Source organism: Dreissena polymorpha, chromosome 6 (assembly GCF_020536995.1).
Source record: "Dreissena polymorpha isolate Duluth1 chromosome 6, UMN_Dpol_1.0, whole genome shotgun sequence".
NCBI lineage: Eukaryota > Metazoa > Mollusca > Bivalvia > Myida > Dreissenidae > Dreissena > Dreissena polymorpha.
In genome coordinates, this window is record NC_068360.1 from 84,144,538 (window position 1) to 84,165,836 (window position 21,299).

The 21,299-nt window shown below is 35.4% G+C and overlaps 1 protein-coding gene across 1 annotated transcript in view; it reads right to left on the reverse strand.

Moving 5' to 3' along the window:
• LOC127836435 (sodium/hydrogen exchanger 3-like) overlaps positions 1 to 6,606 on the reverse strand; it is a 38,451-nt gene extending 31,845 nt beyond the window's left edge. The window contains exon 1 of the mRNA XM_052363071.1: positions 6,210 to 6,606. Coding sequence (XP_052219031.1) covers positions 6,210 to 6,571 — 362 coding nt within the window. The 5' untranslated portion in view covers positions 6,572 to 6,606. The remainder of the gene's footprint in view (positions 1 to 6,209) is intronic.
• Positions 6,607 to 21,299: the final 14,693 nt, after the last annotated feature.

The following is a 21,299-nucleotide window of genomic DNA, read 5'->3' on the forward strand; positions in this document are numbered from 1 at the left end:
CCCGTTGATTCTGCATCCAGATAAATATCATCGTCGCGTTTAGACCATCATTTTATATGTTGATAGTAGAAAAATCAGTTTGATGAAATTACGGTGAACGTGCATGAAATACGAAACATCGGTAAGTAAGCGTAAAATGTGCCAGGTTCAAAAATTGCTGCGAAAACGTCATATTCACATTTCAATTCGTGCGAATGGATTCCGTAAGGACAATTCTTTTTATTTTTTTACAAATACATTATTGTTTATTTTAAATTATTTTATACAATACATTATTATTTATTTAAATTGGCTTTTAGACGGTTTTTTTGTAACTTTAGTACCGCATGGGTAATTTTGTTTTTAATGTTTACCGTTCACGAAAACGTACGTTAACATCTCCGAATTTGGAGATTTAGTACAGACAAGCTGATTGTTCTTGAAACTTAATTAAACGTTCTTAGAAGACACATAGCAAAATTAAGTTGAATAAATAAAAAAACGCGGGAGTGATAAGGAAATGGACGTTAAAATTCAGTTACATGTGGTTTATTTTATAGTTATATGTATACATTTATTCAGAACTGATTGAGAAGGCTTAACTTTATTATACATCTTTTTAAGAAGGAAAAGTAGATTTATGTTTGGTCTTGTTAATATGTATAAAGTTATTTACTGATTTTTTTAAAATGCAACTAGCAGATAAAACATTGGATTAGTGGGATTGACTACAGTTGCGAACCAATAGTCAAGTATGCACTTAACACTTTAGTACTAATTTGGAATTCCAATCATTTAAAAATGCGCAGAGGTTTGTTTCCGATAAACAGTACCGTTACGAATGTTGGACTCATACGACTTTTTTTTAAAGATCTATCATATATTAAGATTGAAAATTTCAAAAATGACTTTGGGAGATCTCGTCTTATCTCGAGGCCTGATGTTAGCCGGCGTTATATGCGAGAATTCAGCATGTACGACTGCTTGATCAGAATAAATATGATTCTATGCACAATCGAATTTAAAACATATGAAAGATGAAGCATGTTTTTGATATTTATTACGGCGCTTTACTTAATAAGATTAATGAAAAAATACTTTATAGTTATTTTATAGAGGTGTATCTTATAATACTTTATTTATTTTATAGAGGTTTAACTTAAATTGACATAGTTTGAAATGTTTACTCCCAAAGACAAAAAATATATCATGAAATACCAATGAGTAAATACCTCAAAGGAAAACTCAATTAGAAGTGTACCATTTTATTTCATTCAATTATTGCAAAAGGTCTTAGCGCAAAAGAAACATTGTGCTGAGTACTAATTGGCTACTTACACTTCTGTGACCGCATTGACCATAACATGAACTTAAATTACAGCCATTAAACATGCTCTCGCAAGTTTTAGAACATCATCACATTAAACTGGCTATTGAAACTGGTGGATACGCAACCATGCCTTTTTGATGAACGACCATGATGAACCTGTTCCGTAAACCTTATTGAACCTGAATCTTATTTTTACGTGTTGATTCAATGCTAAAAATGTAATTTTAAAAACTAATTACTACCACTGGTCGACAATTGACCCATTTATGCCTAGTGGACTCTTCCATCCTTCTAAATTGGATCAATTTATTTTCAAAATGAGGGATGTCTAGTATATTTATTTCTGTAAGAAGCATTCTAAATATAGAAATAAATATACTATACATCCCTGTATTTTGGATATAAATTGATCCAATTTAGCAGGATCGGAGAGTACACTAGGCATGTATCAATTAATGGGTTAATTATGTTGGTTTGCGATACCTTATGTTACCGCAATTGAGACGAGTGCGTTAAAATTTAGTGGTAAACTGCATATGTTCGCATCAATGCCGAATTCAAGCTTATAAGATGAGCGATTAAAAAAACTAATGTTTTATGTAGTATAGAATTTCACAGAATCATAATGGAAGTGAACAATTATCATAAATAGTTATTAGTTTTTTATGCATGGCTTATTATAGATGTATGTAAGTTTATGAAATGGACATTATGAACATGTTTACAGTTCGGTAAAGATGGTTTCACTTCACGGTATAAGCAAACATTTTTGAGATATTAGGTTACAAAATGGTATTAAATATTTTTCAGGATGAACTTCTCGGCGTTGTCAAGTACCGCACTTCGAAATAAAACAAATCTTTATAAAATGATCGTATTATCTTTAACCTTTCTGTATCCAACACCAGTCAAATCTTTCTAATTTAAAGCAATAGACATGACGCCGCCTGTCAATCAAGTTCTTATCTAAGAACTGATCTACCAATCAGCGATCGATTGATCGGGCGCGTTAGTTAGCAACGAACTGTCCGCCATTTTCTAGACAAGCTGTGTATAGGTTCACTTTTACTTTAGCGAGTTTCTTTTGTTTTCCAACGGTGTCGATGGGGACTATTTAACTCGGGCAATCGATATCCTGAAAGATTAGTTGGTGACATTTAATTTATATCGTTTCCAAAGCCGAAAAGAGATCTTGAGAAGTGTAATAGATGTATAAATGCATGCGGTCGTCACCACGAACAACTGAACGTCAACACTGTCAAAGACAATTATAATATATTTTTATCGGATATACTAGCAGATTTAAATAGTTTATGTTATCGATCTGATTATCACATGATATTTCACGTTTTTTTTAAATAGTTATATCAGTTCCTAGGTCATTAATATACAGAAGCGAGGTTCATCTGCATTATTTACAGAGAAATAAAACCCAGCATGAGGCCTAATTTGTGCTGTGTTTTATTACTCTGATAGTTATGCACTTTATTGCCATTATACATGTTATTAGAAGGTGACACGTGATATATTATATTAATAACGGTATCTACACATGTGCAGACAAAAATAACCCGGAATATCGCGTTTATCTACATGCAGTATATAGGCAATGAAGCCATTTTGGTGTTAGCTTGTCTAGGTTTGCTACCCGCTGAGCCACGTAATTAAGTGGGCGGAGTGATCATAGATACGGCGTCATGTCAATTCTGTGCTTGATTCAACAAGAACCTGAACTGTGTATGAGTTGTTCCTCATACCCCACTGTCCCCACAGTCTTCTAACAGTCTTTTCACATATACAGGTTGGGGCACCCAAAACTGATAATAGGGCCTTAAATGACACCTTTTTGACACAATCCTTACTTGTCATGTATTCTTGCATTGATTTCTTTAAATGCTTTTTAAACAAAATAGTGAAAACAAAAACTTATTTTTTATTGATATAAGAATATAAAAAAATAATAAGAAATAATTATTAAAAGAAAAAAATAATTGAAAAAAGGGTAGACCCACAATTGGAAAACATTATTTGTTGGCAAAATCAAGAACTTTGATTGTTTATTCATTTGAATACCAATTGAACTTTTTAATATGAAAGGGGAAAAACCCTCTTAATACAGAAAGAAAACAAGTTAGAAGTAACTATTAAATTAATAGCAAGTACAATGTAATCTTCTTTTGTGTGAGTGCCTAAGGGCAGATTTGCTTAATTGTCCATATCAGAGACATAACACTGCATGCATTTTATAACCAACTAAGAGGCCAGATTTATAACCCTAGAATACACAAGAGTTCTGTTTGTCCATCTGCTTATCAAAAAGATATATCAATAGATAAGTGAAATGCTATGGTACCTACAATAGTAATAATACTTTAGTAACAGATGCGATACACTGAGATAAAGATATTGCCTTTGTCCTTATGTATTTGAGGCTTTTTCCATAAATAATAAAGAAGTAACTTTTTACAGCTTTAAAGATTTTTTTCACAATAAATAACTCAGAAAAAAGTTTATCAATTACAGAATAATTATTGATTTAATATAAAATGGCTCCTTTGTAATGTTTAAATGCTACAATTTTCAATCGACAAGTATTGACCAGTAAAGACCAGTAATGACCAGTATTGACCGGTTTTAACCGGGTATTGACCGCCGGCCCGGCCAATACTCAATTGACCGGTAAATATGCCAACCCTATTGACTAGTGATACCATCATACTATTTACTGGGCGATTGAAGTTCAATTTGTTATCAGAACTATTTATCTAATGACAGTTTTGTTTGGTACACTATCATCCAATCTAAGCAAAAGGCCATTCAGAAATGTTAATGAACGTTTAACATGCTTTACTTTGGATTTCAGAATGTCATTATCTTATTTGTTTTGAATGACTTTATATCTATGCATTTGTAGCAATGCTTGAAAAAAAATATCTTGCTTGAAGTGTATGTTTGCATACCATGCAATGCGTAACATTACTTGAAAAATGAGTTAATACCAATTTAGTTTAATGTGCATCTATTGTTTTTGTGTGTCATGTGTTTATATTATGCGCGCTTTTTAGCTTGGGAGTTACAGCTATGTCACGATATTCCTGATATTTTGCTTATGTGCTAAAATGCAAAAACGAAAATTTTACGCGGAAAATAGATGCACTTACATTCCCCCCAAAACCACGCCTTTTTTTAAAGGGAATCGCTTTAAGCAATAACAGAGATGGCATGTACGCAAGGAAGATCTCGACACAAATCGAAATCGACTGTGCTTGCACCATCTTTTTTCGGCAGTTTTCTAGTTGTTACCCGTTTCAGCGCAAGTTTTTACTATAGTCACTTTACTATATAATATTTCAGTGATTCAAAAGTGAACTTCTTTGCTTACCCTATCAATATCCCGAAAAGGTAAAACCAGAATAGCTGTCTAACCTGTAAAACATGCCTTCGTGTAAAATATGTTGATTTATTTAGAGAATACAGCCCAGCATAGCCCACTTGTTTAGTGTAATGTAACCTGGGTATGGTGAATAAAGCTCTCCGTATTCCTCTCTATTGTTGTGGGTAATCGTTTAAACGGCTTGACGCGATCACGTTGCAGGAAGTTTGATATGCTTTTACTCTGCTATTATGACAAGCGAAAATTAGATCTAGAACAAGTTCCACATGCTTAATAATGATTTAGTTATATAATTAATAAAAAATATATAATATCTACATTTTGTTATATACATATCTTTAAAGTTCCCATACTGATTGAAAATAGCATGATGCTCGTTAAGAACAAACCTCACAAAAAATAAAAACAAAGCGTGACTAACCCGACCGAATCTTATTTGTGTGCCAATCTTAACTTGTTTGTATCCCAGGTTGAATCTTCGATCATTTTTTTACTTCGTTCATATTCTCTTTACTTAATATCAAGTTTGCGACTCTGTGCTACATTCTTTAATATTTGCATGATAATTTTAAAATTAAAACAACTAATACAATAATGTTAAATGGAGATCAGGCAGATTTCTATTAGTAGTTAAATTTTTTACCTAACTCTCACGTGATATGATTTTTTCGTACGTTTAAACAGAGACTGAAATTGATAATTATTAAATCGCATTATGTCGTGCCGCGACCGCCTGAATCAAGTTACATGTTATTTACCTTTATAACAAATTTACGTTTATTTAAGACTGTTGCGAAACTTTATCTTCCAAAAATGTGGCGCTTTGCAGATTAGAAAACTACAATAAAGATGGCGAATGCATGCGGTGGTATCAAGAATCCTTTCTTGTTCGACTGTGCAGAAAATGGCTATTTATATACCCATTTATTACTAGTGGACTCTCCCATCCTTCTAAATTGGATCAATTTATTTCCAAATTAGGGATATCTAGTATATTAAGTTCTATATTTAGAATATATCTTACAGAAATTCCTTTAAGCAAACAGCGCAGACCCTGTAAAGAAGTGTTGGGACATTAAGCGCGAGTAGTAGAACGCGACTCGGAGAAATTAAGATGATGATGTTAATGATATTAAGTGCAAGTTAAACAGATATTATTCTATAACATCTCTTCTAAATAATGGTAGTGTTTCCTTTTATAATAGAGGGGTTCGACCATCATATTAGGTTTGAAAGTATATGGGACACTCTGGGAATATTTGTATATACGTACACGTAATAGGAAATCATTAAATCAGATTGCATCCGGTTCGAAGTGCGTGCAAAAGCAATATTGAACTATTATTTTCACTGATCAATTGGGGTATTCATTTTGTTTCGATACAGTATATTATTGTTCATTTTAATTGGCATTTAGACCGTCCTTAACTTAAGAACCACGTGTTTAAGATTGTATTTTTAATTTTACATTTTCATGGAAACGTAAGTAAAAGAACGCGATCTTACCATGACTCGGGGACTTTAGATGACAGGAAGTGCGATTGATGGAAACCGATCTTACTGAGTCCAGCGACGATGACGACGATTGTGAACACCAATGGGTCCTTGACGTGCTCCCAGTGAACCTGCACGAGTTCATAGGTGGACGAATGGTGGCCCGAGTCCGGCTTCTTGGTGGTGGTAGAGAAGTTGCTATGCGACGGATCAAGTGATGTTCCTTGCTCCGTGTCGTTGTTGTCAATCGGCTTTAGTGTACTGGTCTTGGTAGTCGCGTTCGATGTTGTTGGGTTTGTAGGACTCTCATTAGACATCTTGGTGGTGGCGGCGGTAGTTGACTGATGAGATGAGTGAAAGTGAAGGACGATCATCAGTAAACATGACAGTCGCCATGTTGCGGACACGCGCATCTAAAAGTGGGAGAACGAATCAGTATATTTGCAATGACCGTCAGCTAAATGGCATTTTCAATTTGTTTGACACGACCGTCCGCTAAATAATATACCTGTATGCCACATGTTTGACACGACCGTGCGCTAAATATAATGTGCAATTTATATGTTTTAAATGACCGTCCGCTGACCATTTAAGCATTTTAATGAGCACACATAAACATCCTGTAATAAATTTGAATCTCCGCTTAAATCACTTCCCGCAAGCCAACATTGCATTTGTGCAAAACATGAAATATTATATTTACATTCTAGTACAGCACGCACTACAGAATATAAACATTTGCATGAAAACAAAAATAGGTTTATACTTCACACTATAATTATATTAATATGCCAACCTTTTTTAGACAGCGTATCTCCATTTCTGTCAACAATAAATCTTTAACTTTATTTCGAATAATTTAATACAGTTGCGTAGCCCTTTATAATATTGAGCGCTAGTTTGTATACTATCGCATTGCGAGGTACACGTCCCTAAACACAATCGTGATATGAAAGTAAAACTTCATCACTTCGCCAAGTATATCGGGTAGCCAAAAATGGTGTTGAACCGGTTCTTCGCGGGTTAAGGCAGAATCCAGGAGACAACGTGAATACTGTTTTTAAACTGGTAACCATTTAAACCGCGATCAGACAACGTAGTCCCAAAGGAGAAGCGATCTATTTAGGATGCTTTTTATTCCCGTAACGAATAAGAGCTATTAACCCATGTATGCCTAGCGTCTAAAAAAAAGGCCTTGACAAACAGCGTAGATCCAGATGAGACGCCGCATAATGCGGCGTCTCATCTGGGTCTGCGCTATTTGCTTTAAGGAATTTATGTAAGAAATATTCTAAATATAGAAATAAATATACTAAACATCCCTAATTTTGGAGATGAATTGATCCAATTTAATAGGATTGGAGAATCCAATAGGCATAACTGGGTTAAGATGCGTCGTCATAAATATCTGCTTGAAAAGAGAGACCATGTTCACTGGACTATATTTAGAGGAAATTACCATCCATATGCTATTAAGTACACATACATTTACATATAATTAATGAAAATTTACAAAGGATATAACCCAAAGATTCAAGTACACAACGTGATAACTTTTTATTACGTTACGTTATATGTTATTTTTTTATTTGTAAATGAGAAACGTTGTGGAACGTTCGTAAATGATGTACCGGAAGCTTTAGGGCAGTTTATCTTTTATAACTTTCAATAGTTAAATGAGTAAGAGTGTTCATTCGAACAAAAGATTCTCACATTTACGTTTGGCTAGGTTTGCGGTCATCATACAATCAGTAGTCAATAAAGGGGTCAACATACAATCAGTAGTCAATAAAGGGGTCAACATACAATCAGTAGTCAATAAAGGGGTCAACATACAATCAGTAGTCAATAAAGGGGTCAACATACAATCAGTAGTCAATAAAGGGGTCAACATTCAATCAGTAGTCAATAAAGGGGTCAACATACAATCAGAAGTCAATAAAGGGGTCAACATACAATCAGTAGTCAATAAAGGGGTCAACATACAAGCAGTAGTCAATAAAGGGGTCAACATACAAGTAGTCAATAAAGGGGTCAACATACAAGTAGTCAATTAAGGGTCAACATACAATCAGTAGTTAATAAAGGGGTCAACATACAAGCAGTAGTCAATAAAGGGGTCAACATACAATCAGTAGTCAATAAAGGGGTCAACATACAATCAGTAGTCAATAAAGGGGTCAACATACAATCAGTAGTCAATAAAGGGGTCAACATACAATCAGTAGTCAATAAAGGGGTCAACATACAATCAGTAGTCAATTAAGGGTCAACATACAATCAGTAGTCAATAAAGGGGTCAGCATACAATCAGTAGTCAATAAAGGGGTCAGCATACAATCAGTAGTCAATAAAGGGGTCAACATTCAATCAGTAGTCAATAAAGGGGTCAACATACAATCAGTAGTCAATAAAGGGGTCAGCATACAATCAGTAGTCAATAAAGGGGTCAACATACAATCAGTAGTCAATAAAGGGGTCAACATTCAATCAGTAGTCAATAAAGGGGTCAACATACAATCAGTAGTCAATAAAGGGGTCAACATACAATCAGTAGTCAATAAAGGGGTCAACATACAATCAGTAGTCAATAAAGGGGTCAACATACAATCAGTAGTCAATAAAGGCAAGTTCAGAAGTAAACATCAGTAAACTGAAATTAGCCTCGCTCTGGGAAAACGGGTCATAATGCGTGTGCGTAAATTGCCGTCCCAGATAAGCATGTGCAGTTCGTACAGTCACATTGGGGACGACGCCCTCCTCTTTTATTGAATGTTTCGATACATGAACTCCTCCTAAAAGAAAACTCATTATAGGTAGAATTGGTTATCCATGATAAGCTTTGCAGACTGCAGATGCTAATTTGTGACGACACTTTTACTCACAAGCATTATGCCACGTTTTTCAGAACGAGGCATACCTGCATCCATTGATGCACGCAACGCATCCTCGTAGAAGATTAAAGATTTGAAAATGTTGAATTGAAGATTTCGATGACGCGGAAGGCAAATATTTCGTCAAAAACACTTAGCCCGGCGTTCATTGACTCAATCTATCCGTCGAACTAACGAAATGGAAGCAGGTCGACTGTGTGGTTTGCAGAGACCAGCCCTTGTTGGCAACCGGATCTGAAATGTCAATCGACAGGGAATATTTGGTCGATTACATCTTGACTCAGACACATGTGTCCTGGAGAGAAGCTGCAGACCCTGGTTGTCTGATTAGCGCAATGGTTAGTACAGGCTCTTCTCTAGCTGTCTGATTAGCACAATGGTTGGTACACGCGCTGCACTGACTGTCTGATTAGCGCATTGGTTGGTACGCGCGCTTCTCTGGCTGTCTGATTAGCACAATAGTTGGTACACGCGCTGCTCTGTCTGTCTAATTAGCGCAATGGTTGGTACACGCGCTTCTCTGGCTGTCTGATTAGCGCAATGGTTGGTACACGCTCTTCTCTGTCTGTCTGATTAGCGCAATGGTTGGTACACGCGCTTCTCTGGCTGTCTGATTAGCGCAATGGTTGGTACACACGCTTCTCTGTCTGTCTGATTAGCACAATGGTTGGTACACGCGCTTCTCTGGCTGTCTGATTAGCGCAATGGTTGGTACACGCGCTTTTCTGGCTGTCTGATTAGCACAATGGTTGGTACACGCGCTTCTCTGGCTGTCTGATTAGCTCAATGGTTGGTACACGCGCTTCTCTGGCTGTCTGATTAGCGCAATGGTTGGTACACGCGCTTCTCTGGCTGTCTGATTAGCGCAATGGTTGGTACACGCGCTGCTCTGGCTGTCTGATTAGCGCAATATTTGGTACACGCTCTGCCCTGGCTGTCTGATTAGCGCAATGGTTGGTACACGGCGCTGTTACTGTTGGCCCAATTTTAAAATATTGGTCCAACTACTTTAACCTGTGAATCTTGCATGCGCATGTTGCATGTTTTTAGCTAATGGTGTTAAGTAATAATCTATAATTTTTTACTGGCAAAGTATTGATTATTTATTTCAGATGGTATTGTTCGTTAATCGACCGTATGCTTATACTAAACAGCAAACTAAAATATCTCGAAATCATACGTTTTCACAAAACGTGTATTAAAGGGATCTTTTCACGCTTTGGTAAATTGACAAAATTGAAAAAAGTTGTTTCAGATTCGCAAATTTTCGTTTTAGTTATGATATTTGTGAGGAAACAGTAATACTATACATTTATCATGCTCTAATATAGCCATTATATGCATCTTTTGACGATTTTAAAACCTAAAAATTATAAAGCGTTGCAACGCGAAACGATTGAATAATTTGGAGAGTTCTGTTTTTGTCGTTAAATTTTGTGAAACTACGAAGATTGCTTATATAAGGTATAAAATACGTTAAGTATGTGTACACGGCGGAATAGCTCAGTAGGCTAAAGTGTTTTTACTTCAGGACTCTGGCAGGACTCCAGGGGTCACTGGTTCGAAACCTGCTCCGGGCAATGTTCTTTTGCTTTTTTTAATTTTATTCTTGATTTTTTACTGGAGCTTTTACGATCCAATGTTTACATTTATCAATATAAAGCATTTAATGAATAAGTTAAAAAATGCCAAAATCTGTGAAAATGCCCCTTTAATAAGCATGGTACAATTTAGGTCAAGTTAATAAAAATACAGTGTGCACCTATACAGCACGAAATACAACCATAAACAAAAACCCACAAAACCAGCAAAAACTAGCAAAAGCCTAAATAGTTTACGTTTAAATCACAACACATTAAGTCGGTAAAAATTTCACAATTTATCCTTAAGTGTAATCATATGTTTATTTGCGCTCACTAAACTAAAATCAGGACAGTGCCTCAGGCCCTTAAGATTATATAAACTTCGCACTGGAAAAACGGGGTTTAATGCATTTGGGTAATAATCCCGGATAAACCGATTTTTCGGCACAGACAAATCAGGAACGACACGTTTCCATTTGTATTGAATTTTTCTGTTTAAACGAAGTCTCTTCTAAACGAAAATTGTAGTCTAGGCGGAAATTGTAGTCTAGGCGGAAATTGTTGTCTAGGCGGAAATTGTAGTCTAGGCGGAAATTGTAGTCTAGGTGGTAATTGTAGTCTAGGCGGAAATTGTTGTCTAGGCGGAAATTGTAGTCTAGGCGGAAATTGTAGTCTAGGCGGATATTGTTGTCTAGGCGGATATTGTCGTCTCTGATTATCCAGGGCGGACTTCAATGACTTATCTGGGATAACACTTTAAGCACATGTATTAAACCCCGTTTTCGCAGAGAAAGGATCAATTGTTAACCCATTTATGCCTAGCCTCTAGAAAAAAAGGCCTTGGCAAACAGCGACGTCTCATCAGCGCTGTTTGCTTAAAGGAATTTCTGTAAAAAGCATTCTAAATATAGAAATAAATATACTAGACATCCCTTATTTGGGAAATAAATTGATCCAATTTAGAAGGATGGGAGTGTCCACTAGGCATAAATGGGTTTATTGGCGCTCACCTACCGGAAACTCAAATCAGTACAGTTCGCCTATCTCACTACTTTATATTCGGCTTTTGCGATCTAGCTTTAGTTTCTAAGTTGTTCAAAATAAACAATTGTGTGAAATAAATAGTATTCATTATCTGTATTATTTAATGCATATAACATTTTATCTTAACTTAACTGTGAATCAATTAATTGTGTACGAGCTTGTTCATTTTTTGGCAGAGTAACAATTATTACCTGTTGTCTTATATAAATGATAATTAATTACTTTTCGCTATTTCCTCGTCGAAAAAGAAATTTGCAATGTATTTAACTGTTACCGGTAAATATCGAACTGTTGACCGGTCAACAGTTTGAACTGTTGCCCGCTGGAATAATGTGGTCATTTCGTCGAAAAAAAGAAATAATTTTACATTTAAACAGTCAAAATTATTTATTTTATTGATTACTGTTGTGGGTAAATCAAAATTTAGTTTGCTGTTATTTCCATGTTGGAAATTTGATCAGGTAATAAAACACTTATTTCATGGATGCTTGGTGAACAGTCAAAACTGTTGTCCCTCGGTATCAGGGCTGACATTTGGAACTGTTGCCCTCGGCCGAAACAGTACCAAAGTCATCCCTGATTCCTTGGGAAACAGTTTTGACTGTTCACCGCGCATCCATGAAATAAGTGTTTACTGTATATTAGCTTGCTGTTATGTTTGTTTGATTTTTAACCCGAATTGTATTTATATGGAACTGATTTATATCTATGTAATTTGCACGAATTGCAAAAACCGTCTGAAAAAGGGTTTTATATTTCATAATTTTACCAAAAGTAAAAAAAAATGCGTAGAAAAATATTGGCCATTATCTGTTATGTAATGAAGTTAAATCACTTCTTATTAATTTAAAGACAAAGTGTAAACCTGGGTACTTTATGTATATACTTAGAAGATCAAAACTATGGTACTTTGTTAAAGAGACTGCCTTCGTGAAAAAAGACACTGTATACATGGATACGATATTATTACAACTCGTTCACAACTAGATACCGTTTTCAAATGTGTTTTTTTTAATCCAACAAATGTTGAAAGATATACTGAATTATTCTTTTATCATTTGCCACCAGCGTAAATTCGGTACATTTTTATTATTAAATAGTGAACAATTGACACCAGATGTAACTCTTTGGTCAAGTTTTAGAGGCAATAAACGTTCTATGTTTGAAATGGAAAGAGTTTGACTAAAGCTTAAAGTCAATTTGTCAATTATATTATACAAGCTCTGAATGTTACAAATGTTTTACATACGTTAATACTTCTAGTACAAACGTACATTTGAAATAATCACTGTTTGAAAAAAATATATTTATATGTACCACTACAGGCATACACTATTTATATTGTGGCAATTTAATATATTGACGATTATATCTTTTGTTAATGTGATGAAATGATTTACTTGTAAAAGCCTTAATTGAAATTTTATGTTCTGATATAATCTTGATTTATGATACTACGGTCTTTACCATCTTTAACCCTTTGCATGCTGGGAAATTTGTCGTCTGCTAAAATGTCGTCTGCTGAATTTCTAAAATTAGCATTTTCTTTGATTTTTTTTTCCAAATAATACTATCAGAATAGCAAACAGTTTGGATCCTGATGAGACGCCACGTTTTGTGGCGTCTCATCTGGGTCCAAACTGTTTGCAAAGGCCTTCAAATTCCGGTTCCAGCGCTCAAAGGGTTAAAACGCGTCAGTACTTTCTCATTGTAATATCATGTTTGTTGACAAATACTTAGTTTTGCAAATGACCTGTTGGTGTTATATTTTGTGCATTTACGTCAGCTTCGCGTGTTGCAATTTACAAATCTGAGCGAAACATGCAAATATTTTCGGTCTGAAACCGATTTTATATGCAATATATTTTGTATATTGATAGTTTAACATCACACTCAGTCCTAATTTAAACACAAAACATACAAATTTCGTTATCAGTAGTAGGGAGATGCCGTAATTATGTTCCGAAAAAGTTCAACATATATTGGAAGAAGGAGTTTAGAATTTACAAAAATCTGCGAATGACCCCGTATATTGACCCCTTTGCTCATTTTTTAAAGATGAAACGCACGCATATTATGCAAATCTCTTAAGAAAAAAATGATATGTGGTAATTGTTAATATAATGTATATTATGTTTTCCTGATGCATTTGCATTATAAAACACGCGTTCAAATGTCCTTGAGGTTGAATTCCTCCGAATAAGAACACCAAATCGTTGTTTATAGCTCAATACATATTACGATTAAAAATAGTGTGAACCAACTAACAATTATACAGAACCGAACAAAACATTATAGGCGAGCTCTGTGAAAAGGGGGTTAAATGCATGTGCGTAAAGTGGTGTCCCAGATTAACCTGTGCAGTCCGCACTGGCTAATCAGGGACGACACTTTCCGCTTTTATGATATTTTTTGTTTAAAGAAAGTCTGTTCTTAGCAAAAATCCAGTTTAGTCGGAGAGCGTCGTCCCTGATTAGCCTGTGCGGACTGCACAGTCTAATCTGATACGACACTTTAGGCACATGCATTTAACCAATTTTTCACAGAGCATGGCGCTTATGTTTTATTCGCTTTTAAAAGCATATCATCGCATATCGTCATATCAAAATCATCTTATAAGAAAGTCATACATGCGTGAAGTAATGAGCAATTTATACATTACTAATGAGAAAACAGATGAATAACATCATGTTTGTATTAAATACTGCGCAGCCTGTTAACAGTATGCGTGAGAATGCTGTGTATATACACAACTTGTTTACTTAAATCAGTACATAATATGCAAATCTAGAATCCGTAGGTATGCATATTACTGGTGAATTCATCGTCTTCAATACTTTACTTGCTTCCAATTAAAGAGGAACTCGAACGGGGCTATTACACGCTGATGATGCATATCGGTTGCCTCTCTGTCAAAATGCTGCCTCTCTGTTCATTCTTGGCTGCCTCTCTGTCAAAATGCTGCCTCTCTGTTCATTCTTGGCTGCCTCTTTGTCATAAACACGGAAATGGATGATCGACATTCACAAAAATAGGAAAGAAAATCTAAAATTAAAACCCGTAAACACATTTGTGCATAAAAAGAGGTGGTCCATGAGTTGAAGAATATATCCAGCTGCATGTTCACAGTATTCCGCAGGTACAAACACTTATCACAAACTCTATCGAAGATGGAATGATGACGAGGTTGGTAGAACAATCGTGCATACATGCCACTTTGATGACTTTTTTTCATAACTTTTCCCTAATATGTCAATTATCTAGTGTCATTAATATCATCTTTATGGTCAAATCCTTACGTTCAGTGTACGCTATATATTAATTGTCATCAATTTTACTTAAAGAATGCCTACTTTCGCTTTCGTTGTGGCACGGAGAGCCTCTCGATCGGCTCACTTTTCTGGCACGGGCAGCCTAGTCGTCGACTGACATGTGAACACCCTCCATTACATTTCATGTTAATAAACGTCCATGAAGGAACAATTATTGCAAATAAGATCAAACTAAACCGCTTGATATATCAAAGTTCAAAGTGCCAAAACCACCACTATACGAGCGCTTATTTTACCACTATAATGGGCCCAAACCACCAATATACGAGCGCTTATTTTATCACTATAATGGACCAAAACCACAAATATACGAGCGCTTATTTTATCACTATAATGGGCCAAAACCACCAATATACGAGCACTTATTTTATCACTATAATGGGCCAAACAATGCGAGTGAATATTTGTGTCACAATAATAGGCCAATCAATGCGAGTGATTATTTGTGTCACAATAATAGGCCAAACAATACGAGTGATTATTTATGTCACATTTATAGGCCAAACAATGCGAGTGATTATTTATGTCACATTTATAGGCCAAACAATACGAGTGATTATGTGTGTCACAATAATAGGCCAAACAATGCGAGTTATTATGTGTGTCACAATAATAGGCCAAACAATGCGAGTTATTATGTGTGTCACAATAATAGGCCAAACAATGCGAGTTATTATTTGTGTCACAATAATAGGCCAAACAATGCGAGTTATTATGTGTGTCACAATAATAGGCCAAACAATACGAGTGATTATGTGTGTCACAATAATAGGCCAAACAATACGAGTGATTATGTGTGTCACAATAATAGGCCAAACAATACGAGTGATTATGTGTGTCACAATAATAGGCCAAACAATACGAGTGATTATGTGTGTCACAATAATAGGCCAAACAATGCGAGTGATTATTTGTGTCACAATAATAGGCCAAACAATACGAGTGATTATGTGTGTCACAATAATAGGCCAAACAATGCGAGTGATTATTTGTGTCACAATAATAGGCCAAACAATGCGAGTGACTATTTATGTCACATTTATAGGCCAAACAATGCGAGTGATTATTTATGTCACATTTATAGGCCAAACAATGCGAGTGATTATTTATGTCACATTTATAGGCCAAACAATGCGAGTGACTATTTATGTCACATTTATAGGCCAAACAATGCGAGTGACTTTTTATGTCACATTTATAGGCCAAACAATGCGAGTGACTATTTATGTCACATTTATAGGCCAAACAATGCGAGTGATTATTTATGTCACATTTATAGGCCAAACAATGCGAGTGATTATTTATGTCACATTTATAGGCCAAACAATGCGAGTGATTATTTATCTCACATTTATAGGCCAAACAATGCGAGTGATTATTTGTGTCATCTGATGAGCGAAAAATGTGCGACGATAAAATTAAAAAGAAATTCACTTGCCGAAACCGACAATCAAGATAACATTACAAAACCGTGCATAAACTAGATATATGCGGTGTGTATGGCTGCTCCGGGCTAATGGCCATACAATGCGAGTCATGAACAGCCTCATATCAATTTTGGGATTGTTATGACGGTATTTTATGGTGGCTGTTTTCTGTCATCTTGTTCTGGCGTGTTGGCGAGAGTGAATATTGCAAACATGATAACACGCAAAAACGAAACAAAAACGAACGACAGACGTAATATCTGTCGTGGACGCGTTGTACACTATGCTTGTCCGGCTAGCGCAGTGGTTTGTACACTCGCTTCTCACCTAAGCGACCCGGGTTCAATGCCCTTTCCCGGCAGCATGTGATTTTGGTCGGTGGTCACTGTAGGTGGGGTTTCTTCCGGTTACTCACTCCGGCTCCCCCCACAACTCAAGACCACATCAACATTTTAAAATCTTTCAGTAACAATGAAATACTTGGATATTGCAGCTATACTTCAAAATTAGTCCAAACTTGCGTGAGTCTGGTAAGCTAATTATGCTTGATTGCTGGTGCACAGTCCGGGATCGCACATTATGCAGCCTCAGGCTCGGAAAGGACATCATACACTCCGAAAAACACGCACGCGTTGTCGACGCTCTTCAAAGCATTTAACACGCCAGACCGATTTGACTGAAATTAGAAACCATAATATTGGTTCATAGTTAAAAACCGTTAAAACGCGTTGATGAGAAGTCTTGTCCATAAAGAGGCACAGTTTTATTTATAAGGGACATCTCGAACCGGATAAGGCTAGATTTTGTTTTGAAAAGATACTTTAACCAATTGTGTGATAATTTTAATTTATGTCTTATAAATTGAATTGAAATCCCGCGATGACGAATGCTCACCAAATATAAGTTGAGCCAGTTTAAAGGGACTTGTTCATAGAATTTCGTATTTAAAAAAACATTTAATGTATGAATGAAAAAGTTTGTAACAATTATAATAGCACGAAAGTTGCTGAGCAAACTTCGCCCCGCACTAGATTGGGACCAGGATCATTTAGGAACAAAATCTAACTCGCCAATACCCCGCCACTCAGGCACTCGCCAATACCCCACCACTCAGGCACTCGCCAATACCTCACCACTCAGGCACTCGCCAAATACCTCACCACTCAGGCACTTGCCAATACCCCACCACTCAGGCACTCGCCAATACCTCACCACTCAGGCACTCGCCAATACCTCACCACTCAGGCACTCGCCAATACCCCACCACTCAGGCACTCGCCAATACCCCACCACTCAGGCATTTCCATTAATAAAATTATTTTTGCCGTGCTCTGTACACAGCGGGTTTAATGCATGTGCGTAAAGTGTCGTCTCAGATTAGCCTGTGCAGTCCATACAGGCTTATTAGGGACGACAATTTCCGCTTTTACGATATATTTCGTTTAAAGAAAGTCTCTTCTTAGCAAACATCAAGTTTAGGCGGAAAGTGACGTCCCTTATTAGCCTGTGCAGACGCCACTTTGCGCACACTCATTAAACCCCCTTTTCACACAGCACTGCCCAATGCCATGTAATGTGTTTCCAAATTATGGACAAAACGCGTCTAAAACGCTGTATTATTGAACCGAGTTCGATCGAGGACGGTAATAATTACCCATAAAAAACCGATATTGTTAACAATTGTCTTATTAAGTACAGTGTTCTTTAACATTGGTATGCATAAAACTTTTTTTCTTTGAATCCATGACGGTGTTTTCAACTTGTCCTTGTGCAAAACTATGAACAACTCTTTTTACAATGTGTTATGCGTATACTCCTGAATAGACATTAAGAAACCGTAATTACTCTCAATTTTCAGACACTCTTAATATTCTCATACACACATTTTTAGTCAATATAGTTATTTTTCGTGACTCAAAATTTTCGGGCATAGGGTTTTTGTTCATAATAAATGCCGCTTAAAGCCACACACCTTGAAATGAACGTAAAGTTAAGTACATGTATACATAAGAAACATATTTTAACTATGCCAATCAGAATATATCTGGTGGTTACAATTTAGAAATCCGTCTTTTTTTTGCGCTTTAAAATTAAAAAAAAAAACGCGTATGTTGAAAAAAATGTATACGTCTAGAAATCCTACTTTCGGTTTTAAAAGCGAATCCGTTTGAAAAATAATTATTTGCTTGCTAACTGGGCTATAGATTTTATTCTATGCCACTAAGAATATATCTGGTGGATACAATGTAGAAATCCGTCTTTTTTTGCGCTTTAAAACTTAAAAATAATCGCGTTTGTCGAAATGGACGTATGCGTATAGAATTCCTACTTTCGGTTTTAAAATTTACAAAAATAATAAATTACCTGCTAACTAGGCTGTAGAATTAATTTATCGATGCCAATCAGAATATATCTGGTGGTTACAAGATAGAAAACCGTCTTTTGCGCTTTAAAACTTACAAATAATCGCGTTTGTCGAAATGGACGTATACGTATAGAAATCCTACTTTCGGTTTTAAAATCTTTAAGAATAATAAATAAATTGCTAACTAGGCTATAGATTTAATGTCAATTTTACACACTTTCAAATTTAATCTATATGTATTGATTAACATGTATTTCATTTCAAGGTGTGTGGCTTAAAGATTCGGACAAAATATATCTAACAGTGCTATTTTACCAGATTTCTGCCCTGCTTTCGCTTATCTATTGTCAATTCGATCATGCGTTTTTTTACGGCCGGATTAGGGTAATATAGCCTGACAGATGAATACCTGAGGGCAATGGGCCATTACATTTGCGCTATTTTTGTTATACATCATTTCAGGTATGAGGACGCAAAGTTTTGAAGTTGTAGTTATTTCAAATCATACTAAATAGAGTATAACACAATAAAATTATTGAACATTGATTAAAATGTTCTGAAAACTTATTTTTTTTTGTTCTTAAATTTTTGACACATGTTATTTGTTTGCACATTTTTCGTATCCTACGAAATGTTTTTTTTTATTAGTAAGTGTCTGAAAACTTAGAGTAAATACGGTACAAATAATGTATGACTCGGTACGTGATGATATTTGTATTGTAATGACCCTGTCATTTAAATATTAAAAAGTCCATAACGCGTGACCGTCTGTGTGGATAGTGTAATTGTTTTTGGGTTTTGTCGTTTAATGTTGGACACCCTCTGACTTACCCAAGTTATTTAGTAACTCTTGTTTTGGGGCACCCAGATTTAACCTTGTTTTAATGAATTCACATTTTCGAATGGTTGCATGTTATCAAAATTCATCATACTTGCTTTAAAACCGTAAAACATCACACATGTGGTTTAACAACCGGGTGGCTGTTATAAAAGCTTGCAAATTATACAATAAATAAGTGAACCGTCAGATTTGCTTTATTTGGGTTAGTAGGCATGTTTACTCTATAGACGTGATGACTTTACCCGATACCTTTAAGCACTTGTAGAAAACTAGTACAAATTACGGTGTCATTTGCCTCCCGGCCTGGTCTTTTTCTCACCATTATATCGTTGTCGAATACCCGAGCAGCTGGGATAATTATTACCTACTTTGGCTCAAAATTAACATTATACAACATTATATAGCTTATACCACAATAATGAGTTGTTGAAAAATGTTTACGAAAACCCGTTTGATGCTTGCCAATAAGGTCAAATTTTAAGATATTTTTTTATAAACGTATGTCTAACCCTTTCCCCAGTAGTAGTAGTAGTAGTTGTAGTAAAAGTCGTAGTAGTAGTAGTTCAACAGAACAGAACGAACCAGAGCATACGTTAAATAAGACTATTCACCCCCTGTACGTCGATAATCCAAACTTAAAAGGATATTTCAAACTGAAGAAAAAAATGTCGACAGAAATAATGACTCCTGTCATTTATTTGTAAGAACACGTTTATTTACGATATAGTTGTGACATAATAAACGTTTCTGTTTGGTAAAATGTAATTTGCCGGATACAATGCGCTAATAAACCCATAACAATTAAAAACAATTACGTCGAAGTAAAATGAATATGTATGAAAATCTGGAAAAAGTAAATGAAACTGTCAAAAGTATTAGGCCAAAAACAATTATAATCGAATGTTTTTAATGTTTTAATGCTTGGGCTTATGTATTAACCTTTCATATATGTATGTAAAAAGTTTGAATGGCGTAAAGGCTCGAAAACGCAATATATTCTTATTTGTTTAGGACAAGAATATACAAATTGGATAATGACCAAACTAGTGTAAGGATACTTCCAAACTTATATGTGGAAGTCGATGGATAATGACCAAACTGCAAGATGTCTTTATGTAAAGATCTATGTAAAATGACCACTCTTGTGAAATATTTCGAGCTTTATTTAGTTGCTGACAACAAAAGCATTTAAGCACATTGTTAAACAATCATCATACAAAATGACTTTGTTTGCTTTTCAGGTAAAACAGAAGATAATGGAAAACTACAGATGTAATTATTGTACAGAGTCCTTTAAAGCGAGATTGTACGATTTTGTGAATACTTATTATTTAATATAAAATTTGTAAAAAACTTATTAAACATATATTTCAATATAAGTTAAAATAAAAGTTAAGAAGAACGTGTGTCGAAAAATGCGAAATAAGCCAGATATTCAATTCTGAAATCGAAAATGTCTGTACAGTCGAATTCGTCAGCATGTAAATCATGCATGTACGATGTGAATCTAAATTTAGTTTAACGGTTCTTTGTAAATTCCTACAACGATATCTATTCATACGATACACGAACACTAACTAAAACGACGAATGCTTCGGTTATTGTAGGAAAATATG